Consider the following 23,145-nt stretch of genomic DNA (forward strand, 5'->3'; position numbering starts at 1 on the left):
CTTATTCTCCACTACGCCATTAATAAGTCAAATCGTACTCAATTATCACGGAAAAGGACAAAACCCCTGTCACCTCCCAGGTAACATAATACCCTTCTATAAAAGGGAACCTGGGGGGAAGGAGGGAAAAAAAAAAAAACACGGACACAAATAAACAGCACAGACACAAAAGAGGAAAAACATTCCTCTCCTTGGCTCCTCCCACATATTAGCCCCCTCTGACTTAAGCATCGGAGGGCCGGCGCTGGAAAGCCCGGCCACCGGCTTTTTTTGCAGGACTCTCTCTCGCCAGGAGGACGCCACCGGCCGGCGCATCGCCGTCCACCGTCCCTGCGGCGGAGCTCCTCTCCCCTTGGCTCGCGGCGGCCTCCGGGTCCAATTTCCAGCAACACTAAGGATTCAAACCATGAAAAACCCAAGACAAAAAAACTTCAAAACCTTGGCTATTAAATGCTCTTTGATATACCAGATTCTGACTTTTCTTTTTAAATTCAGTTATTTGATTTTATGGTTTTGAGGACCCCCACTGTTTAGAAGGGATGTTTTCCTCGTTGTTCAAAACTGCTCCAACATGGAAAAAATAGTTCTCTCTTTCATCCCAACCCAAGCAGTCATTGTTCACCCCTTTCCATCCATAGACTCCTCATTCTTCAGTAACTCCAAAAACTTCAAAAGTACATATTGATGTGGTGCACCACTACTTGAGCATCATAGTGTATTGACATGTCGATTGCCTATTATGAACTTGACACATATATTAATAAGGGAGCATACTTTTCAGGATGAAGGCTGTTGCACAAATTTTCTGAGGGATATATTCTCTCACTGTTGGATGTTATGCATATTCTATTTGATTCATTTAGTGCTTGCATTCTATTGTGGAATGTTTATGCACCTGCTTTAAGTAATTAAAAGATAGCACAAAGTTGCTGCTTCGTAGAAGCACAGCATAATTTTCCTTACAGGGTTAATCCAGCATATGCATGCATCTGTGAAAGAGCATTTAATAGCACACAGTACTTGGGCTTCTTGTGTAGTGATATTAGTTCTGAGCATATAACTAAATCATAAATTGCAATTGAATCAGTGTAAAAGATAGGTTATCTTGTTGATTGCACAGCCTTAGTTAGCTTGTGTTCCACGACAGGATAAAACATCAAATAAATACTAGCGGTTCAGGCATTTACAACTTTTGTTTCCAAAAAAACGAAGACATTTTAGTTGTTTGGTCTGAACTGTTTGAGAATCCGAATGACGCAGGTATTTCTATGGCAGGCTCCAGCATCTAAAATGCTTATGCTTGACATTACGTATATACTTGTGGTGTGCAATTTGCTAGTCTAAATAATAATCATATGAACAGTGCAAATGCCGAATCATGGCTGCAAAGTATGTCGTAGCGAGATGATGGCAAAATAACATGTTCATATCTTGCTTCCTATGTGTATCTGTATTTTCTATATACATACATACATACATACATACATACATGATTAATTAATTAATTAAGTTCATTTACTTCTCAACTGCGTAGCAGATTAATGATCAGTTAGAATAATTTTAGCGTAGACACCTACTAAAAGTTTTGTTATATAATTTTGCTGTCAACGTTTGTCAGCCAAATATTGCCATCCACCATCTAGTGCTCGGTTAACATGCTTAGTTGCCTTAGCAGCACCATTCAACTGAAACAAACCAAATCACATGTTGCATTTATGCTTTTCACTAGTGGAAAAACAGAGTCTCTGTTGATAAAGTGATTTGTTATATGTAGGGTGGTAAATTTCTCGATGGTGATCCTTCAGATGATAGGATTTAAACCGATTAGGTATTTTCTGATCAGCATTTGATGTATGCTAGCAGGGAAAATTTTCAGCATGCCTTGCAGTCTCTTACTGAGCTTAGGCCTTGGAAATGTTGCTTATGATTCTATCAGATTTCAGATTTTTTTGTTTAATTATTCATCTTATTATCTTCTTTATTCGTTTGCTTCCAAGCATGGAGGTTCCAACTGCTGGCCTCATTCCAATCATACTTAAACAGTTAAACTAGTCACAGAAGTTCAAATATTGTTTCAAATCTCATCTTCACTGGTTTCTGGAATCGGGGTATTACGACCTGGTGGAAAAAGACCATTAAATGGCAATAGCTTTTGTTATAAATGGAAATGGCACTTTACTAGTCAGATCCATCTTTCCTTCCCAGGAGTCGTTAGCTCTTTCCGGTCGCCGTTAGCAGCTGCTATTTAAATTCCATTCCCGCTACCGTCGTCAACGGTTAAACTCCTCGGGCATCCGTCCGTTCTTGCTTCTGGAGTTCAGGACTAGGTCTCATAGACTGATTTAATGCAGTGCCCGCTTCAATTGCTTGAATGGGCTTCGAAGCTTGTATAAACATCGAAAAATGGGCGATATCAGGCCGGCACCTCCCCCTTCAATTGGACAAATACATCGATAGTGGCTAGGATGGATATTTCGTATCCAAAAACTAGCAGTTCACCCCGCCAATCCTCTGGGACCCAAATAACTCAATTTTTGCCTATGAACGATTTTGTGTCAATGAATTAATTCGATCCAAAACTTGAAAAGCATGTCAGCCTCTTTGTCCCTCCCGATTCAGCAGCAGAAGCATTATCAGCTTCCAAAGAAGATGAAGCTATCGAGATAAAAATTAGGTGCTGCTCTTCCGACTAAGAAAGCGATTGAGAAAACCAACAATGCTATCCAGAACTTTATTTTGAATATCTTAGGTAAAGATCACAAGCCGGATCACAAGAATTGACAATCACTCACGACCGATAAAAGGTACCTTTGTCCAACCTCAATAGTCTGAAAAGTTTCTTCCATCAAAGCATGATAGTTGCATTTTATGGTCAGAACTCACACCCACATGGCAAATTCGGAGCACCACCATGCACTAGATAACATAAGGCACAAGGACGATGTATGCACATATCCAAACAGTACCAAGAGAGTCGAGGAAAAACCATGCACCGACCGACCAGGTGCCTCGAAAGGCTTGGGTGAGGGGAGGGAGGTGCAGAGGATGGGCCGGGATGATGAATTAGACTCGACCTATGCTGGCCTTATACTTAATCCACCGCTGGAAAATTCTCTTCAATAGGCGATAATCTCTCTTCTCTCTTTTGAAGTTTCCACAAAGCGACCAATGTTTGTTTATTCTATTTTGCATCATACATTTGTATGCGTGTGCAAAGTACATATTTATGCAAAGTTTTACTGATCTATGCTTCTGGTTGGGGTCTCAAGATGCCAAGAAATAGATCCAGCAATTTGTTTCACAAGCTCAAGCCTCCCAACTTACATCATCAATACAGTCAGTATGACATTATGAGCCATAAGGAAAAGTAAAAGAACAAGTGTATATTGACGTACGACATTCCTTAAGGATGAGTCAGAAGTCCATCTGTTTTTTGTTGTTTTATTTCCTTGAACTTGGAAACTTGAGTTGGATCAGGATAACATACACCAGTCTGTGTCTACCTTCGCACTCTCGCAGTGCCATGAGCAAACTTATTACATACCAAAGTATTGTTTCAATTTTATGGATACAAGGAAACATCTAATATTTCGATCTCTATTGCTAAATATTACAATTTCATAGGACCCAAAAATCTGTACACCTGCATGGTAAATTATAGCAATATTTTCAATATATACAGGTTCTTCACTTTACTTGCTTGTCTCTGCATGTTCTGAGCTCTTGAAGATGGAGCCCTGCCACAAATTCCGTATGTTGGCCACTTAATCTGACCATAAAAAGTCCAATGGAAAAGAAAAAGGCTCTGTTGGGCCGGGCTCATCTAGTCATCACCACAATCATCTGAAGATATGCATCTTTAATCCAAGCAGCGATCATCAACTCAAGTCAAAACCAGCATCTGCACTTATCGCATACATCAATTTGGTCTGCATTTGTTCTTTACTGCATAGTCATCGTTGTCCAATCCATCAAGAGACATAGGGAGGAAGAAAAACATTGTTAGCGGAATGGATATGTACTTAATACGTAAGCAGGATACTTAATTCGTATCTTGCACACCATATGACCAAAAAAGCCATCCCCTCAAAATATTAGCAAACCTGAGCTTTTTGCATAGGTATTTGGGTATTTGGGAATACAGAGCACGCAACTCTTTGATATGAAAACTGGACAAAAAGTAATCTTTCAAGCTATACATGGCGGGTAAACTGGTTGGCTGGTTTACTATATTCATCACCATGACAAAAAAGAATGTAAGATCAAGCTTGTTTTTCTTTTAAAAAAAGAAAAAAAAGAACTGGGAGGGGCTATTCCGCATGCTTTGCATACCCAACCACCACCTAGGCCAGAGCCCAAGAATCCCAGGTAGACCAAGCTACTGCTCACGGAATCTATGGTTTATATATTTAGGGGTCAAAGCAAGGATGGACACCCTTCGCAATCAAACCCCCGCCCCTCGCCGCAAGTGCGGCGCCGAGGGTTGTACCATCTAAACCAAGTTGACCTTGTTTTTCTTAACCAACAATGATGTTGAGAATGCATGAGTGCTCCCTCCCAGGTCAACTGTTCATGCCACCACCATGATTACATTCCCCATGTGCATGGAGTCGGCCTACCCCACCTACACCTAGGCTAGAGTCCAAGCCTCCAAGCAGACCAAGCCACTGCTCGTGGAAATGTGATTTATATACTTGGGGTCCAAGCAAGGATCAACGTCCTTCACCATTGAACCCCTGCTCCTTGCGACAAGTGGTGAGGGTTGTACAATGTGAACCAAGGATTGGTGGTTAAGCTTGTTTTTCTTAACCAACAAGGGTTGAGAAAAGATAAGTAACCCCTCCCAGGTCAACTGTTCATGCCACCACCAGGGTTAGGTTCCCAACGTGCACGAAGTCACCCTCAAAAGCGCATGCATAAGTGATAAGACCCACCTTTCAGGCGCAGTATCATATAGCAGCAGACCCTTTGAATAGGGACTAAAGTGCTTGACGACTCTTGTTTTTACTCCCCCCAAAAATTCTTTACTACTCAAATTCAAGTTACAAAATATTTTACAGCATCCCTTGGTTATTTCCTTTCTAAGACGAGCAATATAAGTTGCTAGATTACTGCAATTTGTTTTCTCTAGTTTTGTCTTTTGCAACAACAGTATTAGAAAATCGTTGCAATCGCAAAGGGAGTTTCGAAATGGCTGAGAATTTGTAAGCTTATTTGATTGAGACTGTTTATTTGGGCACCTTAGAAGAAACAAATGACAATGAACTTGGATAGGTAAAGGAAAATATCAGGCAAAACTAGAAAGAAGATAATTGAAATGAGAATAGTATTTTGAGTCTTGGACAGAGGTTGGGTATAATAGGAATATAAAGAGTTTTAAGTGAAGTATAAATCATATAGAAAATTCCAACAACTTGGATAAAGAGTGGCTTTATTGTAATTAGCAAAAGTACTTAGTAACGATGTACCATCTCTAGCATATGAAACATTACTCAATACTGATACTGTTATGTAAGCTGATGATGATGAACAAAGTAATTTCAAGGTACTCAGGCATGTAGGAAGCTAAATACCACTGAAGAGTTATCCTTTTAATTAAGACAATTTACTTACGTTTTATATGGTGGGAGCTTCAGCAGATTCATGCAAGTGGCTGATGTCGGTAAACGGTCAAGATCCTCTTCAGAAGCATTCAAAGGAGCAGCCCTACAATTAAGAAAAGCCCAATCACGATCAAAAGTCAATATTAATATGAGCATGAAAAAAAGAAAAGAGTTACTAACCTCTGTATGCAGAACTGTGGTTCAAGATGCTTAAATCCAAGAAGTGGTCCGCGAGAACATCCGGTCACAAACCTGCAAGATTTTCAACAAAAAATGTTGTAGCTTATCAAGATTAAAATGATCTGCCAACAATCATGGCAGGCAAGCTGAAGCTGACAAACTTATAAACTTGGATAATTTGAAACCAAACATAGCATGTAATGTTCAGCCTATTGTCAGCAAAAAACAGCTGTTGTAACGTATCCTTATGGGACATAATTTCCAGAATGTCTAGTTAAAAGGCAGGTAACTGGCAGGAAGCAGTACATATATTGAAAAATGTAACAAAACCATATTGGTCAATCAGAAAATAGAGAAGAACTAATACCATATTATTAAACCCAGACTGGAGAGTTACCCAGATATGGGGCAGGATCACCATTTCACTGGTCTGATCACCCAGTCAATTGGTTAGACTGATTTTACCATATAGAAAAGTTAGATATAACGTACGAAAATTACGCATAACTTAATAAATCATCTACTTTAAATACTACTCTTTAGATCACATGGATCTACAATCTAGACTACTCTCTGATTGCAGAATAAATAGAAAATAATCATGAATCATCTAATCTAAAAAAATGTTAAAAAATTATATATAACGTAGAAATATGCAGAATATATTATTTTTTATTATTATAAATAGCAAAATTCTGAGAATATCTGAAAATAAAATGAAGTATACTTTAACTTTTCACCAAAGGAAAACTAATTTTATTTTTTATATAAAAGGTTTGATTATGAAAACATTACAATCTATTTATAGTAGCTTCATCTAACAACACACACATATAAGTATAATATAATTACCATATTACAGCATTAAATGCTGTCTAAGTGGCTGAGTGGTTCCCAAGTGTATTAGAGATTAGGAGATTGAATCTCTGCTCGAGCATTTGTTTTCCAATTCTCTGATTTCTTAGAGTCCAGTGGTTCACACAGTTTTTCTAAATGGCCAGGTCACCAGTTTTCACAAAAACTGTCCAGTTCAACCCAGTTTTCTAAAGGTCAATTACATTTCCAGTCCAGTTTTCCACATGGCCAGGTCACCGGTGTTCACAAAAAGTATCCAGTTCGATCCGGTTTTCAAAAGGTCAATTACATTTCCAGAACTGGCCATGTGGAATATTGGGCAAACCAGACTCTTAACAAATCAAAGAATTAAAAAAATAATGCTTAAGTGGATATTTGATCTCCTGATCTCTCATACACTTAAGAACTGCTCTAACTGGACCCAATAAGGAGCCAGTTCGCCTGTTTTCTGGTCCAACAGGCCAGTCCAGTCTGGTTTTAATAACTATGACTAATACAATGCATATTCATCAAATATTTAGCGGCACTCTTTAAATTTCTACTTTCCTTCCAACAGAAAAATGCTTGAGAAAGAGCAGTTGATCCCAGTAGATCGGAAAATTCTACAAGGAACTTATCAAAGCATGATGCAGATCAACTAATTCTTATGATACCTGCTAACCATAATTACCTAAATGAAATATCTGAATACCATTTTACCCACATTTTGAGCTATTCATCAAGAGGCATGAGCATATGAACTCTTACCGAGAAATTTAGTTGCTACTAACTGATACATGCATTACTTGTCTTAAGATGAACTTTTTACTGCTTATACTAACTGTACAATCCTGAACTTTTGTTACTTTATAAACCGCATGTGACATTAAACTGTGAAGAATCGAGGACAAACATTTAAGCCATATTACTAATCCTGAATGAATTCCATAAAACCCTTTTTTAGTTTATCCGATCTTCTTGCTGTTAAAAACTTGGACACAATCGGAAAAATGGAAGCCTTGCAGGAAAACTATGACGAACAAACAAATGTACTAATTATATAAAAAAGAAAAACTCATAACAAGGCCAGTACGTGTGCATGCACATATTGGAGCACATGCATGGCTTGTCCATGCGCAAATGTTGTGTGCATATATCTTTTTTTTGATAATAATGTTTTGTGCATGCATCAAATAGGGAAAAAGGCTCACTTAAGAAATTTCTTCTGATACTCCAACGAAAAGCTTTTGAGGACTTCCCAGAACATCTGAATTACATGGTGATCCTGCAAAGGTGAACACTGTCAAAATGATAGCATTGAACAGCATACAAATACTACACCAAGCAAGAAAAAACATTCATACAACAGAATGCTTATGAAGCACATTATATTTCACTCTTGCCCATCAATCGAAAAGAAAAATCAACAGTACTTGTACTGGTCTAGTTAAATAAAGCATAACCAGTACCCTTAGCATGCTAGATCCTAGTCTCCACTTGTTTGTAGGTGTCATCAAATAGAGAATATTGTATTACAAGTCATGCATGTAACAGAAAGCAAACTTCAATGTGCTCGACTGAGTGCATATAAAACCATAATGACTATAAACCAAGATAACATGCAAACTCAATAAACAAGTATATCAACATTACCAGATAATTTGATACAAATTGACTACCAAATATAGTTAGGTGATAGGATAACGTTCTAGCACAAAAGTAGAGATCAGGAAAGTGGGAAAGACAGAAATGGGGGTTCAGTTGAGTATTGAGGAAGGAAACCAGACAAGGTTTTGATGTCTGGCCAGGATGATTATAACTTATCGGCATCCAACAATGCATAAGGCAGTCTACTTGGTGGTCCAGAAGCCTCATATGATTAATGATATGAAGTTATTTGGTATCGACTTGGATTGAATGGTCAGCTCACTGATAATGACGAGGTCCTGAACAAATTAAGCTGTGTTCAACAAGTACATTTTTGTCAGTGTAAGCTATCCCATGAAAACCAGCAAGCAAAATTGGTCCATAACATTATTAGCTACAACTTGTAATTAGTTTGGATCAAAAGTATGTAGGTTTGGTGGTATGGCTAATTTGGCAAAACATAACATTGGTTTTGCTCTTGAATGAAACATAAACTACTTGTATGCTTACATTCTAAATGGAGGAAAGCCCAAACATTTTAGTTGAGAGCACCTTCCCTTCACTATGAAGAGTGTAACAATCCAATTCTAAACAAAAATTGAGCCAAAGCAACTTTGTTGTCCCGAGTCAGGTCGTTGCTACCAAAGCTTCATCAGTCTCATTACACACGATCTGAAAAATCTCCCCCCCCCCCCACTTTGCACCATATTGCAATACTGTAATCTCCAAATTTCATGTGCCGTTTGTTAATGATATATCTTTATGAATATTATATTGATAACACAATTGCTTTCTGAAGATTGAAATAGAAAAACCAAAATATTATTGGTTAGTTAGAATTTTTCAACTGCACTCTTTTTATCTGATTATTCGAGAAGTTCCTAAAAAACTAAATATATTGTTTCCCCAGCATGTCCCAGTAACTCCTCTTTTTGCCTTTTGTCAAGTCGGTCACTTGGATATGTCTCTGATACTGATTCTCACATCTGTGTCCATAGGACACTGAATCAAACTTCTCTTATAGGAAAAGAAAGTAATAACAATTTTGCAAGCTTCCAAAGGATATGCCTTATGCAACAAATGATAAACGAGAAATACCACACTGCTGGGTAATAGCCACCATAATAATGAACACTAGGATGCAGACTATGAAGCATGGATATGGATACATGATATGAATATGACACAGTACTGATAGGTTAACATGCCAAATCTTGAAAAAAAAAGATAAAAAGGGCTGGGATATGATAGTAAATAAATACATGTCTTTCTCTTTAATATCTATGTAAAAAGCATTTTTAAAGTATAATGGGTTATTACAATGAGAACATGAGCATCAAAAACTTTAAAAATATAGCCCTGCTTGCTATCGCTTTTGTTTCCTGTTTTTGTTTCAAAACTAGACTAAGCAGATATGTATGACGAAACACTTATGTTATTTTCAGACTGTTTGCAAAACCTTTAGATTTTTTGGTAACAGAGACCTATAGCCTTCAAAAAATGTGAAAATAAATGCAAGGAATGGCAAAATAAAAGTTTTGCACAAATGCTATTGTGAACATCAATCTCCATGCAGTATTCTACTAATTTGGAGGGAAACAAAAACAAAAATAAAAAACACCAATGCCAAAAGGTACCCTTTCCCCTCATCTTTGGGGAGGTCTAGGAAGTATCTGATTTTTTTAAATTTGAAAATACATAGTTAAAAATAAGCGACCCGCACATATCCGGATCATATACAATAAGCATCATATCCAGTATGCTATCAGACATGAGCATGGCAATCAATTTGAAGTATCTGTGAAACATAGGTTGCAGGTTATTTAGCTGAAAAGTCAGAACTGGCACATCACCTTTGAAGTAGAGTCATCATAACATCTGCTAACTCATGACATAGTGATCATAAGCAAAACATAATATAATTACACATAAAGCACAATGGCATTTAGCCTTCCAAAGTAGCATGCTCTCATCACCAAGTCCAAAATACAGATCACCAGTTATTATTATATTCAGTGACGTAAAACTTACTGGATGATAGCCACCACTATAATGGGCATTGGAGCACAGATCATCGATATCCATGCTTTCTAGTGAGCCTGATATAAGAAGCTGTTAAAAAGAAAATCAATATAAGACCAGTAAATTCATTTCCTTATATAACATAAACAGTAAAGGTGTTGACAGAAGAAATATTACAGACAAGATTAACTATGATGCAGCTGGCAAAAGAGTAAATTGATTCCTACAGCAGCCATACATTAGGTAAAATTAAGCATTGCTAATGTGATTCACTAAAAATAATTACTCTTAGGCTTAATTTATCCTCAAAGTTGTTGATTTAATTATGATAAAAAGTATTTTTTTAAAATTAGTATATCTATGAACTGAAGATACGGTGCACTCAGAAATCTGACTATCATTATTAGCAGCAACATGCATGCACCAGTTGATTTAAAGAAAAGATTGTTAGATGGGCCAGCCATATCTTTACAGTCAAAATGTATGAGTTATTGATCAATAGAAATAAAGATACAAGCCAGACAACAAATATACTTTATATTCCTTAGCATTTTCAGAAATCCCTACTAAACATGTATGGTGGACAGATATTCTTAAGAAATGGCTCAGAAGAAGAGTTTCACCACTAAATGATAAGAACTAGAGAGCATGCTAAACCTACAGACCTGAGCCCTTCCCAACAAGAAGAGCTCCATGCATCAAGTTATAAATCAGCAATCTTTGACAATGTTTTGCAACCAGCTTACAATTTAAGATGAGTCTTATTTGTCAGTGCAAATAAACTGGTTAAGGGAGCTGCCGACTTTACTTTAAAAATTGCAAAATAAAAAAAGCCCCACCCCCTCGGGGCCCTTGTTTCATCCGAAACAGAGGAACTAGGGCAGAAGCCCTCTCCCACCCTTCCTCCGTCTCCCTCCCCCTCCCTCTCTCTCCCACCCTTCCTCCGTCTCCCTCCCCCTCCCTCCCTCCCTCACCAGTTTCTTGAGCTGAGGGGTGGAACAGTGCCAGTCCATCCCCGGCACGGCTCAATACGCCTGAAACCAGGCGGTTCGGGGCGGTACAACAAACGATGTTAAGGAGTTTACTAGACTAATTCCCCTCAGGAATTCTACTAAAATGACACTAAAAAACACATTACATAGTTCAGATAGAAACACACATAATATATAGGTATAATAGGACACAACTCTCATTTCTAAAATTGTGACATGTATAGTACCAGAGGAATTGTGTGATCTGTGGAACTATCAAAAGATGCTATACAAAAACATTAAAGACCATAACTTTTTTTTTACAAGACAGTCTGAGGGAGATAATGCACAAAGTGAACTCTAGAAGGAGCCATAATATGGACCAACCAAAAGAATAGCAGTATTATATCTGGAACTTTTGTCATTGTCCCCACAGACAAGAGAGAAAAAAGTTTCAGCCTATCAATTCGGGATCAATAATATGAATCCTTAATCCCCCCAGGAACCTTATCAGATGTTAAAGATAAAGGAGCATACGTACTCATAAATCTGCAAATAATCGGAGTCCACAGACCACTTTACCTGAATTTCATGTTCATCGAACATTTCAATCCACTCCTTCTGAATAAGTTGTTCAAACCCCCGCAAAAAATGTGAACTTTGATGGCGAATCTGCAGATGGGAATGAAGCAAAAAAATAAAACATATAAGCCTTTGTAATACATGTGCAGAAAAGAAACTTGCAATAGACGATTGTACCTGATAATTCAGTCGATGATTAGAAATAAGATGAATAAACTGAATAACATTATCATTAGTAACACGTTTCTCTTTCCCACCAGGAAGTAGCTCCTCCTCTCTTTGTTCTCCATATTCATTGGTTACAATAACAAAATATAGTTCTAGTTCTGACACATCACCTTCATAATGCTGTGCATAAAATCCACAATTTGTGAATATAAATGGAAACATAATTAGTTAAACAAAACCTTTCGAACATAAGAAACATGAAGTAATCATGCTCAAATGTAAACAAATGTCTTTTACACTAGCAGTAATTGATTTCAGACAGGGAATACACAGAGAAGATTATGACAATGGCTTACTTGGATAGCGTCCCATGCATAATAAATTCATAAAAGAGTAAGTATGTTGGCCTTCAACCACCATAACATCACATGCTCAAATCTATGATATACATATAAACACACGTATATATATATGCATATGCATGCAACCATATGTACATGGATATACATGTAGCAGAACAAACTAGGGTGGAAAACAGATCAGATACTATGGTATATCCATATCTTCTCAACGAATACGAACATGGATGGGGATATTAAATGAATACCAAAATTAATATCCATATTAGTTATAGCGAAGTTTTGCAAAATCGACCCGAACTGCCCAGTTCAGGGTGTACGAAGCTAAATCAGTGCTAAAACAGGTGGATTTGCTACTTTGGTTCAAGATTCGGTCCAGATCGGCTAAAACCGAATGGAACCACCTAGTTCTGCTTAGTTCCAATTAGTTCTAAGCGCTCCCATGAGTACAAATTGATAAGACATCTTAGCCTTTCTGCTCTCTTTTCTCCTAAGAACATGAAGGGAAGGGTAGGATGGTGAGGAAAATCGGTGGCGAAGAGATTTTTTGCAGTTTTGAGCCCCAATCCAGACCAAGAGGTATAATCCCCCTCCTTTTCATTCTTTTTATGCCTAAAATAGGCCAAATATGGTCAAATAAGAAAAAATCATGCCAAAATTTTGTAATTTGGAACAATTTCATGCTATGTTGTGTATTGGCTTCAATCATGAAAAAGATCCCAACATCTACTATCAGCATGGAAACTCCATAAGGGACTCAATGTTAGTATATGTTTTGTAATTCAAATATATCTGATATTTGTATTTTCAAGCCAAAACTGAGAATTATCTATTTTTACTTATTACAATTGCATCCATCAAGCAATCATATGGTCTCCCAGAACAATATAAAAGAAAATAATATCAAAACAATCTTAAAATAACATAATAACCAGAAAAAACAATGAATAGGTACTAATACACTTTCGTGTACCATGCGTCGATATGGTATAGTATGATACCGTACCAACTTGGTAACTGATACCGAGATTGCTTATTTTAGTTATATTCGTATTTTCCTATCCAAATATGTATATAAGTTGAATGTTATTCAGACAAATAAAGCATATTTTTTGTAAAATTCAATAATGAAAACTAACATTAGTTATATAAATCATAAAGGACAGGAATAGAAACCACTATCCATTGCACGTAACTAAGGGTCTAAGGCATAGTTATTAAACCTACATAGAGACTGATTTGATCAAGATCCACGTCAATGGTCCAACAGGTTTTTTCATTAAAACACTAAAATCAAAATTATTTAAAATATAAATATAAATATATCAATAAATTTTACTCCTTAACTCCAGCATAAATACAAAGCAAACATTAAGTATCTATTTTTTAAAAAGCTTGTAAAAAATTTATGTACAGATGTAGGAGCACATAAAAGTTATTAATATTAAAAAAAATAATAATAAAAGTTCTAAAATATCATAAAGCATAAAATAAAATATATACGTCTTTTGTTTTTTTAGCAAAGAGAAAAGGATTTATCTTATAAAAAAATTAAAGATCAAAATATGAAATATCACAATATAACATTCTTCATACATATATGTTCAAGTTTTTCTTATAATTACCTTTTGATGCACAACTCAACCACATAAAGTCATCCTCTATAAAGGAATGAAGTGGCGAATCCTCACTAAGATATCAAATTGGAATCAAGTCCCAATATAACAATGAAGTCAATATTAAAGTCTGACATCTTTAACATGAAGGCATATAACTTGAAACATTGATCTGTGGTTTAAATTCAAATATAAATGAAAAATAATATACCCATCAAAAATTAAGTAAAAGGCCACTAGACAGAAAATTTTTACCTTTAAAAAGAGAAGATGCCGATACAATTCTTGATCAAGTGAAGGCAAGTCATGCAAGTAGTTGTGCCTAATTGAAATTGGCAAATATTAGTTTTAAAGGGGATTATGAAATAACAAACATACAACCAAAATGACAAGCTAAACTATTATGCAGGCAACAGCTGTCAATAAAATATTCCAAACAATATATTTACATAAAAAAATATCATGACTCCATCAGTTGATTTAATTACTTCAGAGTGTGTCAAATGCTTCTTAATTAGTACCATAAAAAAAAATCAAGAAGGATACACGTACTTTATAATTTCCTTTTTGTTATCTAAACCAACACCACTGAGACCATACGTTGAAGCAATAATCAACAGATAAGGTTCAGTATCATTCTGAATATTGTTGTCTAAAATTTTATTTCAAAATTTATTCTTTTTTATTTTCTAAAAATACCTTAATAAAACTATCAAAATTGGAATAGGATCTGACAAAATGTACTGGTTTAAGCTTGAACCCAGTCCCATGTCAATTGCACCCATGATTTGATAACTTAGCTAGATGCAGCAGGATCAGGTTAGCTATATCTTTTAAGGTCTTTGAAATGAAAACTACAACACCATGTACCTTAGATATGTTAATATGTAATGATACAAACCTTGCATTGGATAGACTGTACTGTGATTCCCATGTTAGAACATATGCTACATAATTTTTTTTACTTCTGATTATGAATAAAATAGAATTAGTGAAACTTAGTAACCATATATCTTGACATGGACCAATAGACAAATAAATTCCTTAAACGGATAATCCTAGTAAATAAATAAACTAAACCTTATACAGAACTTCGTTTATTTAAGAAAAAGAAAATCCTTAAGAAAAAAACAAGAGATGGACTAGAAATACATGTAAATTTGAAGCATGTGCAACCTTACTTGCGTTTGAATTTGCTCAAGAAGAATGTTGCAAATGGTATGTCAACAAGAATCCCTTCATACATTGCCTGTAAGAATAACAAACAAGCATCAAAGTATGCTCTAAGCTTAATAAGCTTAGAAATACAACCGAACCAAGCATCCCAACTTCTGCAAACAAAAAGGATAACATAAAAAAATAATAGAATGGAGGGAACTAAAAAGAGAAACAGTTCATAATTTGCCATTGAATAGAGAGCAAATACATATTTTGCCCAAGTTACCCACACTAAGAGTTAAAAAGGGAAGATGCATAGAGGATCTTGCATGGTAAAAAGGAGCTTTAGCATTAGCGCCATGAGACTTAACTTTCGCTAGATTATAAATTCGAGTCATCTCCAATAGAACAAGGTTCAAGATTCTAGTTGGAACAAACCAACTTTGGTCCGATCGATTTGAAAGTGAGGCATAAAAAAACACATACACAAACAAAAATTATGGTGTGTTAGGGGTGTGTGTGTGATGATGATGATGATCAAGAAGACGAAGTAGAAGGAGGAGAAGAAAAAGAATACATATATGTATGCATTATATTCATCTCAAATAGAACAAGGTTCAAGGTCCTGGTTGAAACAAATCGACTTTGGTCATATCAATTTGAAAGTGAGGCCTCCCCCTCCCTCCGCCACCCCCCCCCCCCCCCCAAAAAAAAAAATAAAAAAAACACATGCATATATATATATATATATATATATATATATATATATATATATATATATCTTCCTTGTTATATGTGTGTGTGAAGAAGAAGAAAAAGGATTCAGGTTCTGGTTGAAACTAATCAACTTTCGTCAGATCAATTTGAAAGTGAGGCACATAGAAAAAGTACATACATAGAGACATATATATCTGGTGTGTTAAATGTGTGTGTGAAGATGAAGAAGAACCAAGTCCCTGCTCTGACGTCACACAAAAACAGCTGCTGCTGCTGAGCAGAAGAAAATAAAAGGCACTGCTGCTGCTGAGAAGGAGGAGGAGGAGAAGAAGAAAGGGACAACAAAGAAGTTGCTTGATGCTGCCAGAGCTGAAGCTGGAGAGAAGCTGCTGGCATCTGGAGAGAGGAGAAGTTGCCACACCAAACCCTAGAGCTGCCTCTTGAGTTCCCCACTCTCCCTAATTGAAGTCACCTAATCAATTCATCAGCAGCTGAGATATGTTCCTGAAGTTCAAATTAATAAAATAACCTCTATTTAAGCAAGGCGCATTTTTTTGACACCCTAGGACTTCACTGAGGCTTGTGCCTTTGCACCTATTTGTAAGCCTCTTAAGGGGCTTTTCCTGGACCCAGGCAAGGCACTTGAGTGAGCTTCGCTTGTGCCTTGCCTCGACCCAAGTGACCTAAAATAATTTTGGGAGTTAGACAGCCAAGAATCATTAAGATATAACTTTTAATTATTGATGAACTGGCAAGACGAAAGGAATCAAGTTCTTGAAGATACAGTATGCTGACAATTTGTATCTCATGTATTTAAAAAAAAAAAAAAAATGTTTTCCTTATGGTGAGTCTCCATGAGCGCATTGACTTGTTAACTTGTCTTTATTCAGTTCTGAGAGCTAAATCCCAATTGCAATAGGAGACAAAAATCCAGAAGCAACTAAACAAGTCCAGTTAAATAATAAAATTTACAGAGCTCCAGTTCCTTTTAGAGCCCATTCATTGATAGTACAATCCATACATTCTCTGCCATCTCTTCACATCAAGATCATAACAAGTAACCTTTTGCATTATCAACTAATCAGAACATGATTTTACATCCATTTGTGTCACTAACAGTTTACTTAAAAAATCAATGGAATCATTGTACAAGAGATAATGGATTTATTTAATTTAGAAAAAACTGAAAACATGTCCTGACAAAATAATGCTAAGGACAAACATACAATCTAGCCAACATTGACAAGTCAAAAGCATGTAAGATCGCATGCTGTACCTCAAGCAGTTTGCATACAAATGCACAATACATATTTCTACCACATGCAAAAACTGGCACAAAATATCTAAAAGAATACCTTTCCAAGAAGACTTCCAAGAAAATGGAAAAATTGAAGATGTTGTTCATGAATCAGTCCTGATCCAGGGTTTGGATACAGAAGATGATCGGCCGTTTCCTAAAGAAAGCAGCAAGAGAATAGAGGTTAAGAACAAGAAGTTAGGGTAGTAACATAGGAGGAAAGAAACAAAATGAGTTAAATATTCATCTACTCAATGCGAAATCATCTGCATGCTAATATGTTTAATCATCTTAGTAAGATAGTGCATTTAACATCATGAATTGTTAAACAAATTCATTGGCAATCTCAACGAAACAGAAAACTACCTCAAACTTCTTTAGCCATCGTGATCAGAACTCAGAAGTCCTTGCAATCACGAGTATAGAAGTTGTGATTGTAGATCACAATTATGATGCAGCAATAAATTAGATACATTAGGAGATATTCAAAAATGGTCCCATAAGACAAGTCTATATGGTAAAAACAAGAGGTTTCAGCTGAAACATTCTTGAGTTCAAATGACTGACTGAATGCATTTACAACTGAAAAAAGAAGCAAGTCACCATATTTAATAGAAGACCACTATGACTTAGCGAAACATTATTTAAAATATATTAATACAAGAGTACTGCAAGGTGTACCCCGGTGCATAGCAGGAATGAGTGCCAAACCAGATTTCGTGCTTCATGCAGGATGGTTAGGTGGTTTAGGAGGAGCCTTAATACCCATTTTACCCCTACAGTTCACGAAAAACCCAGTTGGGATACGTGCTGGGTTACACTAAGCATTACTCTTAATACAAAGGGAAGCACCATTCAAAGAAAATATCTAATACTCTCAATGGTTTTGTTTTCATAACACTAATTTGACAAGCATTAATTTGTACTTTTTCTGCTGATTAAATAATTATTGAAGATCAGAAAGTGCGTATAACTCGTTGTTATTACCAGATTAGTTTTTTGCTTTCTAAATTCAAGTTTATTACTTATAAACTTCTCGTTATCCTTATAAATTCATACACTTCTGCTATTATTTGCTGAAGTTTGATGTTTCAAAAATTCCCAGTTTTAGTAAGAAAAATGTTCTAACCATGGTACGCCATACCAGTGCATGGTAGACATACCATACCAGAGCCAAAGCAATATGCGGTACAAGGGACGTCTCAAATATCAGGACACATCGAACCGACACTGTACCAAGATGGTACCAATACAGGATCTGTACCAAGATTACGAACCTTGGTTCTAACAACCATCTAGCACTTAGTTATACCCAACTTCTCTTTAGCACTTTTTACTACCTAGAATTAAAAGGTCTATAAATCTAAACAAGCTCTATATCACAATAGTACATCTTGCTTTTTCCTTTCACCAAAGAATTTAAAAAAACATCTAATTTTGGGTGTCAAAGAAAAATATAAGCAACAGATACCATGTATATTTTGTTCACCTGAAAACATTTTCCCATTAAAGATCCAAGGAAATTGTTAGGTAATAATTCTAATTGCTCCATAATATAAATACATCGCAGATGAACTATGATAGGACTTGACTAGGACAGAAGACAATCTTATTTCTTCTAAAAAGATACCTACTTATTTGTGAATTTTGTACAAAATAAGCACTTCATTATTGATTTTGCCTGTATCTAGGAACGAAGTAGGTGATGCACAAGAAATGCCCGATACATATTTATCAAACATCCGATACATATATTCTAAATGTCACATATCACTTTTACTTAAACAAGTGCCTGGTTCTGACTTAGATTGAAAGACAAAATTGTTGGGAAAACCCCTAAATATGTGTCATATTGCATAAAAAAGCCAACCTGTTCATGCAAAATCAGTAGATAAGTAGATTTTTATCAAAAACCACTTGGCATTTTACTTCACTTTAAGAAAATGCAGTTATTATAGTAAGAAAATGGACATGAACATGGGTTATTGAAATTCAAGGATCTCATCCAGCCTTGGAAAGCTACACAAAATTGTGAAGATAAGACAGAATTGCTTGGTGTATCTTGGTAGATGTACAAATCAGATCAGTTCTTGTTCATAAAGGAAGGAAACTTCTACGTGATATAAGACCTTCTTTATCACTAGTCTACACTTGTGATGAACCATATTGCAAATAAATACACCAAAAGAGTGTCACAAATCTGTGCATAGAATTACAAACCTTAAACAGCCCATACTGCACATCAAAAGCTGTTTGCGTAATGTTCTCCATAAAATCTTTAAAAATCCCACCCCCATCAATTCCAGCCTCCTCTACCCCAAATTCATTGACAAAAGTTACTCGAATCTGCAGGCATCAAAATATTGAAAAAACATCACATCCATAGTAGATTCAACAAAAACAATTAATTGTTGCTTAAGGGGGGAACAGTACCGGTCCTCGAAGATCTTCCTCAGACAGCATACTCAACTGATTGAAAGCATCTTCAAGAATTCGGCTTCTTCTTATTTTGAATTGATTTCTCGGTAATGCACGATGAGGTCCATATCTTTCCTTAGAAGCTGCTAGCATTGACTGATGCATGAAAGTGACAAAATTAATCATAAAGACAGTGCGGCAACATGCACTCCAGGAACATAGAATCATACATCCAGGAAATCAAAATATCCTGGATTTTCTAGGGAGGTCGTCAGTGCAATATTCTTGGAATCACTCAAACAAATGTATGATCTGTAAGTTAAAGAGAATGAAATTTGAACTTTGGAAATGCTGAGCAATAAATACATACAGTAAATATTCTGACCCTGCTTGTAAATGGCACCAAGAATGGAGCTTGTTTCAATATTTCAGATGCTCGAGTATTTCCAAGTATGGCCTGCAAAACTAAATAACTGTCAAACATTCACATGCATAGACATACAATTTTTTAGGGGAAAAAACTAGGGAAGTTATTTACTTGAGAAACAAAAGTTTCACTCATTGCTTCTTGAGAATGGAAATCAATACCAGGTGCAAATGGCCTTCTGTTATTCCAATCTTGCAACTGAAGAAAGAAGTACATATTTCTTTTAGGGAAGAAAAGGCATCTTTATCTAGTGATGTAAAACCCATACTTTTTAAAATGACTGAAAATAAAGGCAAGTATCAATTATTTTTTCCATCCAGAAAGAAATAGAGAAGCACTTTGAACAGCCAGTACAGAACAGAACGTAAATGGTCTTAGAAAGTACTGATTATCCTACGTAATATACTGTTAAATAAAAACCATGACATTAGACACTAAGAAGACAAAGCTTGATATAGAATGAATCTGTAACAACACATGCCACTGATAAAGATAAATAGTAAGCCTACCAACAGTCCCATACTCAAAAGTGGGTGAGGGTGCATACAGAACAGATATTGAATTGGTATATACCTGATATGCCAGGATAAATACAATAGATATGGCTCATAACCGACCTTATTTAGATCAATGCAACAAAAACATAAAGTTTCAACTATACAGTAATTACTGGGAAAAGAAATTTGACGCTACAACTATTTGTGAATTACATAATTTCAAAGTATACACTTTTAAGGTTGATTTACAATAAATTATTACAAGTTACAGATTTAAATAAAGTTTCTCATATGGATCAATTTTGCTAGTGCCCGGTCAAATTATAATCGACCAAGAACTAGACACAGAAATGGACATGTCAAAATCTAGGGCCCAACCAAATCATCAGCTTGGTATCCAGATTGTTGCCGCAATTAAGGTTTGGACAATGTCAAGTCTGGCCAACAAGTCATCCCATTTTCATGACTTGTGTTTGCTCATATATATATGATGAACAATATCGGTTCAAATATGTCATCACTTTTCCATGCTGCCATTGCAGAAGCTATAAATTTTCCAGGCTACACCTTTCTTTTTTGAGAAGAAATCAGCTTACACCAAATTTGTTTTATAGAAATAAAAGAGAAAGCAAAAGACATTATCTAACTCTAATTGTAAGAATATATAGAAGTGGTCGCCTTTGGTTGATGTCAGAGAAAATAAACTAATACATGTTAAAAAAAAAAAAAAAGATGACACAGCTGGATCAAGGTTTAAAGTACCTGTACTGGCACAGTACAGGAATACACTGAGAGTTTGAGACACAGTAGAACTGAGATGTCCCACCATGTGTTGATGCAGTACAATTCAGAGGGGCATAGGGGTGCTGGTACTTTACCATTATAGCAGGGTATGGCTGGTACCAGACACTAAGCACCAGCACTTCCATCCATGATTGGAAGTAAATCATAGTGCATCAATTAAAAAAAAAAGTAAATTTGCAGCAGTTTCTTGTACCTGGCTCAGAAGTTTGGATATTACATCCCTGGATCTATTTTGGATACTTTCCACAGAAAGCTTCTTATGGCTGGAGGACAGACTGCTGGAAATTTTTTGAGAAGAGGCATGTGTAGGTATTGTCCAGAGAAGCTGCCATAGGGCCTGTGGAAGAGATCATCCTTGTAAAAATATATTTCATTTAAATATGGATCTCTTATATAAAGAACAAGATGCGCACCATAATTTTTAATTACAGTTGACTCACTGAATTGAACCAGTCATCATATGCTATATCAATTGTGAAGATTTAAATTACAAATTACCTGCTTTAGAATTATAATTAAGCATCTAGTATCGCTCAATGAGAGTGGTTTCTCCTGCTCATAGAACTCCTCATTATCGACAATCATCAGCATATGCCTAATGGATCATAGAGCAATGTGCTAGTTATGATGATATATTGAAGCTTTCTTAACCGGCGAACTTTTCGGTTTGTTTTTAAAACTTTAATGAAATGATAGCAAAACCATAAAGGGGAGGGGGAAGCAAATGAAGAACACAGAAAGTTAGAGACAAATAGTTTTAGCAATATCAATATCAAATAGGTAGCCTTACTTGTATACAGGACAGAAAACAGCCAGAGGCAACAGCCAACCTGGAGTATCCCCAGGTAGATGCACTGTTTGCTTGGAAAATATTGGCCATCTTTGATTCTCATGGCATCTTTTTATAAAATTCCAAAGTACAGGAACAAGCTCAGTTCTGTAAGCTAGTCCAGTCATCACAAGTTCAAGAGGCAGAGTACTGAATGTAACATGAAGGAATGCACAGACAGCACCTATAGCTTCCACTTCCCCGTTGGACAGCTCATCCCTACCAGAAATACCAGTGTGTAATGTATCTCCAAACAAAGCATTCACCTGTTCACAATGTATATTTCAGCTCCAGAAAGAGACAGTAATCCACATATGCATAGAGAAATGGGCCCTTCAAGTGATTGGTTAAAAAGATCAATAAAGATTTAGCATACCAAATGCTGAAGAAGGCATGAATCTATTGCAGTGCATATCTGCCTTCCCAAATCAGCATTTAAAGTTTCTCTGAACTCTTCATCCACAGTTACATCATTGTCAGCTGGTTCTGAACACTCATTGAACGAAAGTTAGAAGAAGCATAAACACATGAATAAGAAACCAAAAACATGTCCGCAAAAATATAATGAAGGTAATGTTGCTTTAGCAGTAAGAATCATCACTATTAAAAGACAAAAGCCCCAAAAACATGTTTCTCCAAAAACCAGATTGGACCGGGAGCTTCACAAATGTGCACTCCATATGCAAAACATCAAAAGCACCTGACGAATATTTTGCTGAAAGTAGAACCATCTTACTTTCTCCAGCCGATGATTTTACTGTTGGTAATGCTTCTAATAAAGATGTTGAAACAGCTACAAAGTCTACAGCCTGGTTCATAGAAAATGATAAACAACAGAGTTTAGTATATGTTATCTGCCACAGTAAGATTTCAGTGTCCAGACTACAAGAAATTCTAATGAGCATCAGGAATTTAATCAAGGAAAAGTAAATGGCTGAACTATAATATAGTAACAACCAAAAATATTAAAATTCAAGGTTCTAAAACTCAAGACAGTCAGACTTGAAAGCAAAATA

At 36.0% G+C, this 23,145-nt stretch overlaps 1 protein-coding gene across 3 annotated transcripts; it reads right to left on the minus strand.

Annotated features, from left to right (window-relative positions):
* Positions 1 to 3,403: 3,403 nt before the first annotated feature.
* Positions 3,404 to 22,962, minus strand: LOC120103986 (E3 ubiquitin-protein ligase UPL6-like). Of its 3 annotated transcripts, none has more exons than XM_039121015.1 (19): positions 22,866 to 22,962; positions 22,506 to 22,615; positions 22,091 to 22,395; positions 21,799 to 21,895; positions 21,494 to 21,637; positions 20,111 to 20,197; positions 19,943 to 20,029; positions 19,588 to 19,728; positions 19,375 to 19,500; positions 17,213 to 17,311; positions 15,164 to 15,231; positions 14,238 to 14,304; positions 12,017 to 12,187; positions 11,840 to 11,929; positions 10,296 to 10,376; positions 7,829 to 7,902; positions 5,784 to 5,855; positions 5,614 to 5,706; positions 3,404 to 3,945 (listed from the first exon to the last, which is right to left on the minus strand). In XM_039121015.1, the coding sequence occupies exons 1-19, from the start codon at positions 22,945 to 22,947 to the stop codon at positions 3,879 to 3,881; spliced, it is 2,061 nt and encodes a 686-aa protein (XP_038976943.1). In that variant the 5' UTR covers positions 22,948 to 22,962; the 3' UTR covers positions 3,404 to 3,878. The 3 variants fall into 3 exon arrangements, with proteins under 3 accessions (XP_038976943.1, XP_038976942.1, XP_038976941.1); XM_039121014.1 differs by having other exon boundaries at positions 19,958 to 20,029; positions 22,830 to 22,962; XM_039121013.1 differs by having other exon boundaries at positions 22,830 to 22,962.
* Positions 22,963 to 23,145: the final 183 nt, after the last annotated feature.

This window comes from Phoenix dactylifera, unplaced genomic scaffold (genome assembly GCF_009389715.1).
Source record: "Phoenix dactylifera cultivar Barhee BC4 unplaced genomic scaffold, palm_55x_up_171113_PBpolish2nd_filt_p 000945F, whole genome shotgun sequence".
Classification (NCBI taxonomy): domain Eukaryota; kingdom Viridiplantae; phylum Streptophyta; class Magnoliopsida; order Arecales; family Arecaceae; genus Phoenix; species Phoenix dactylifera.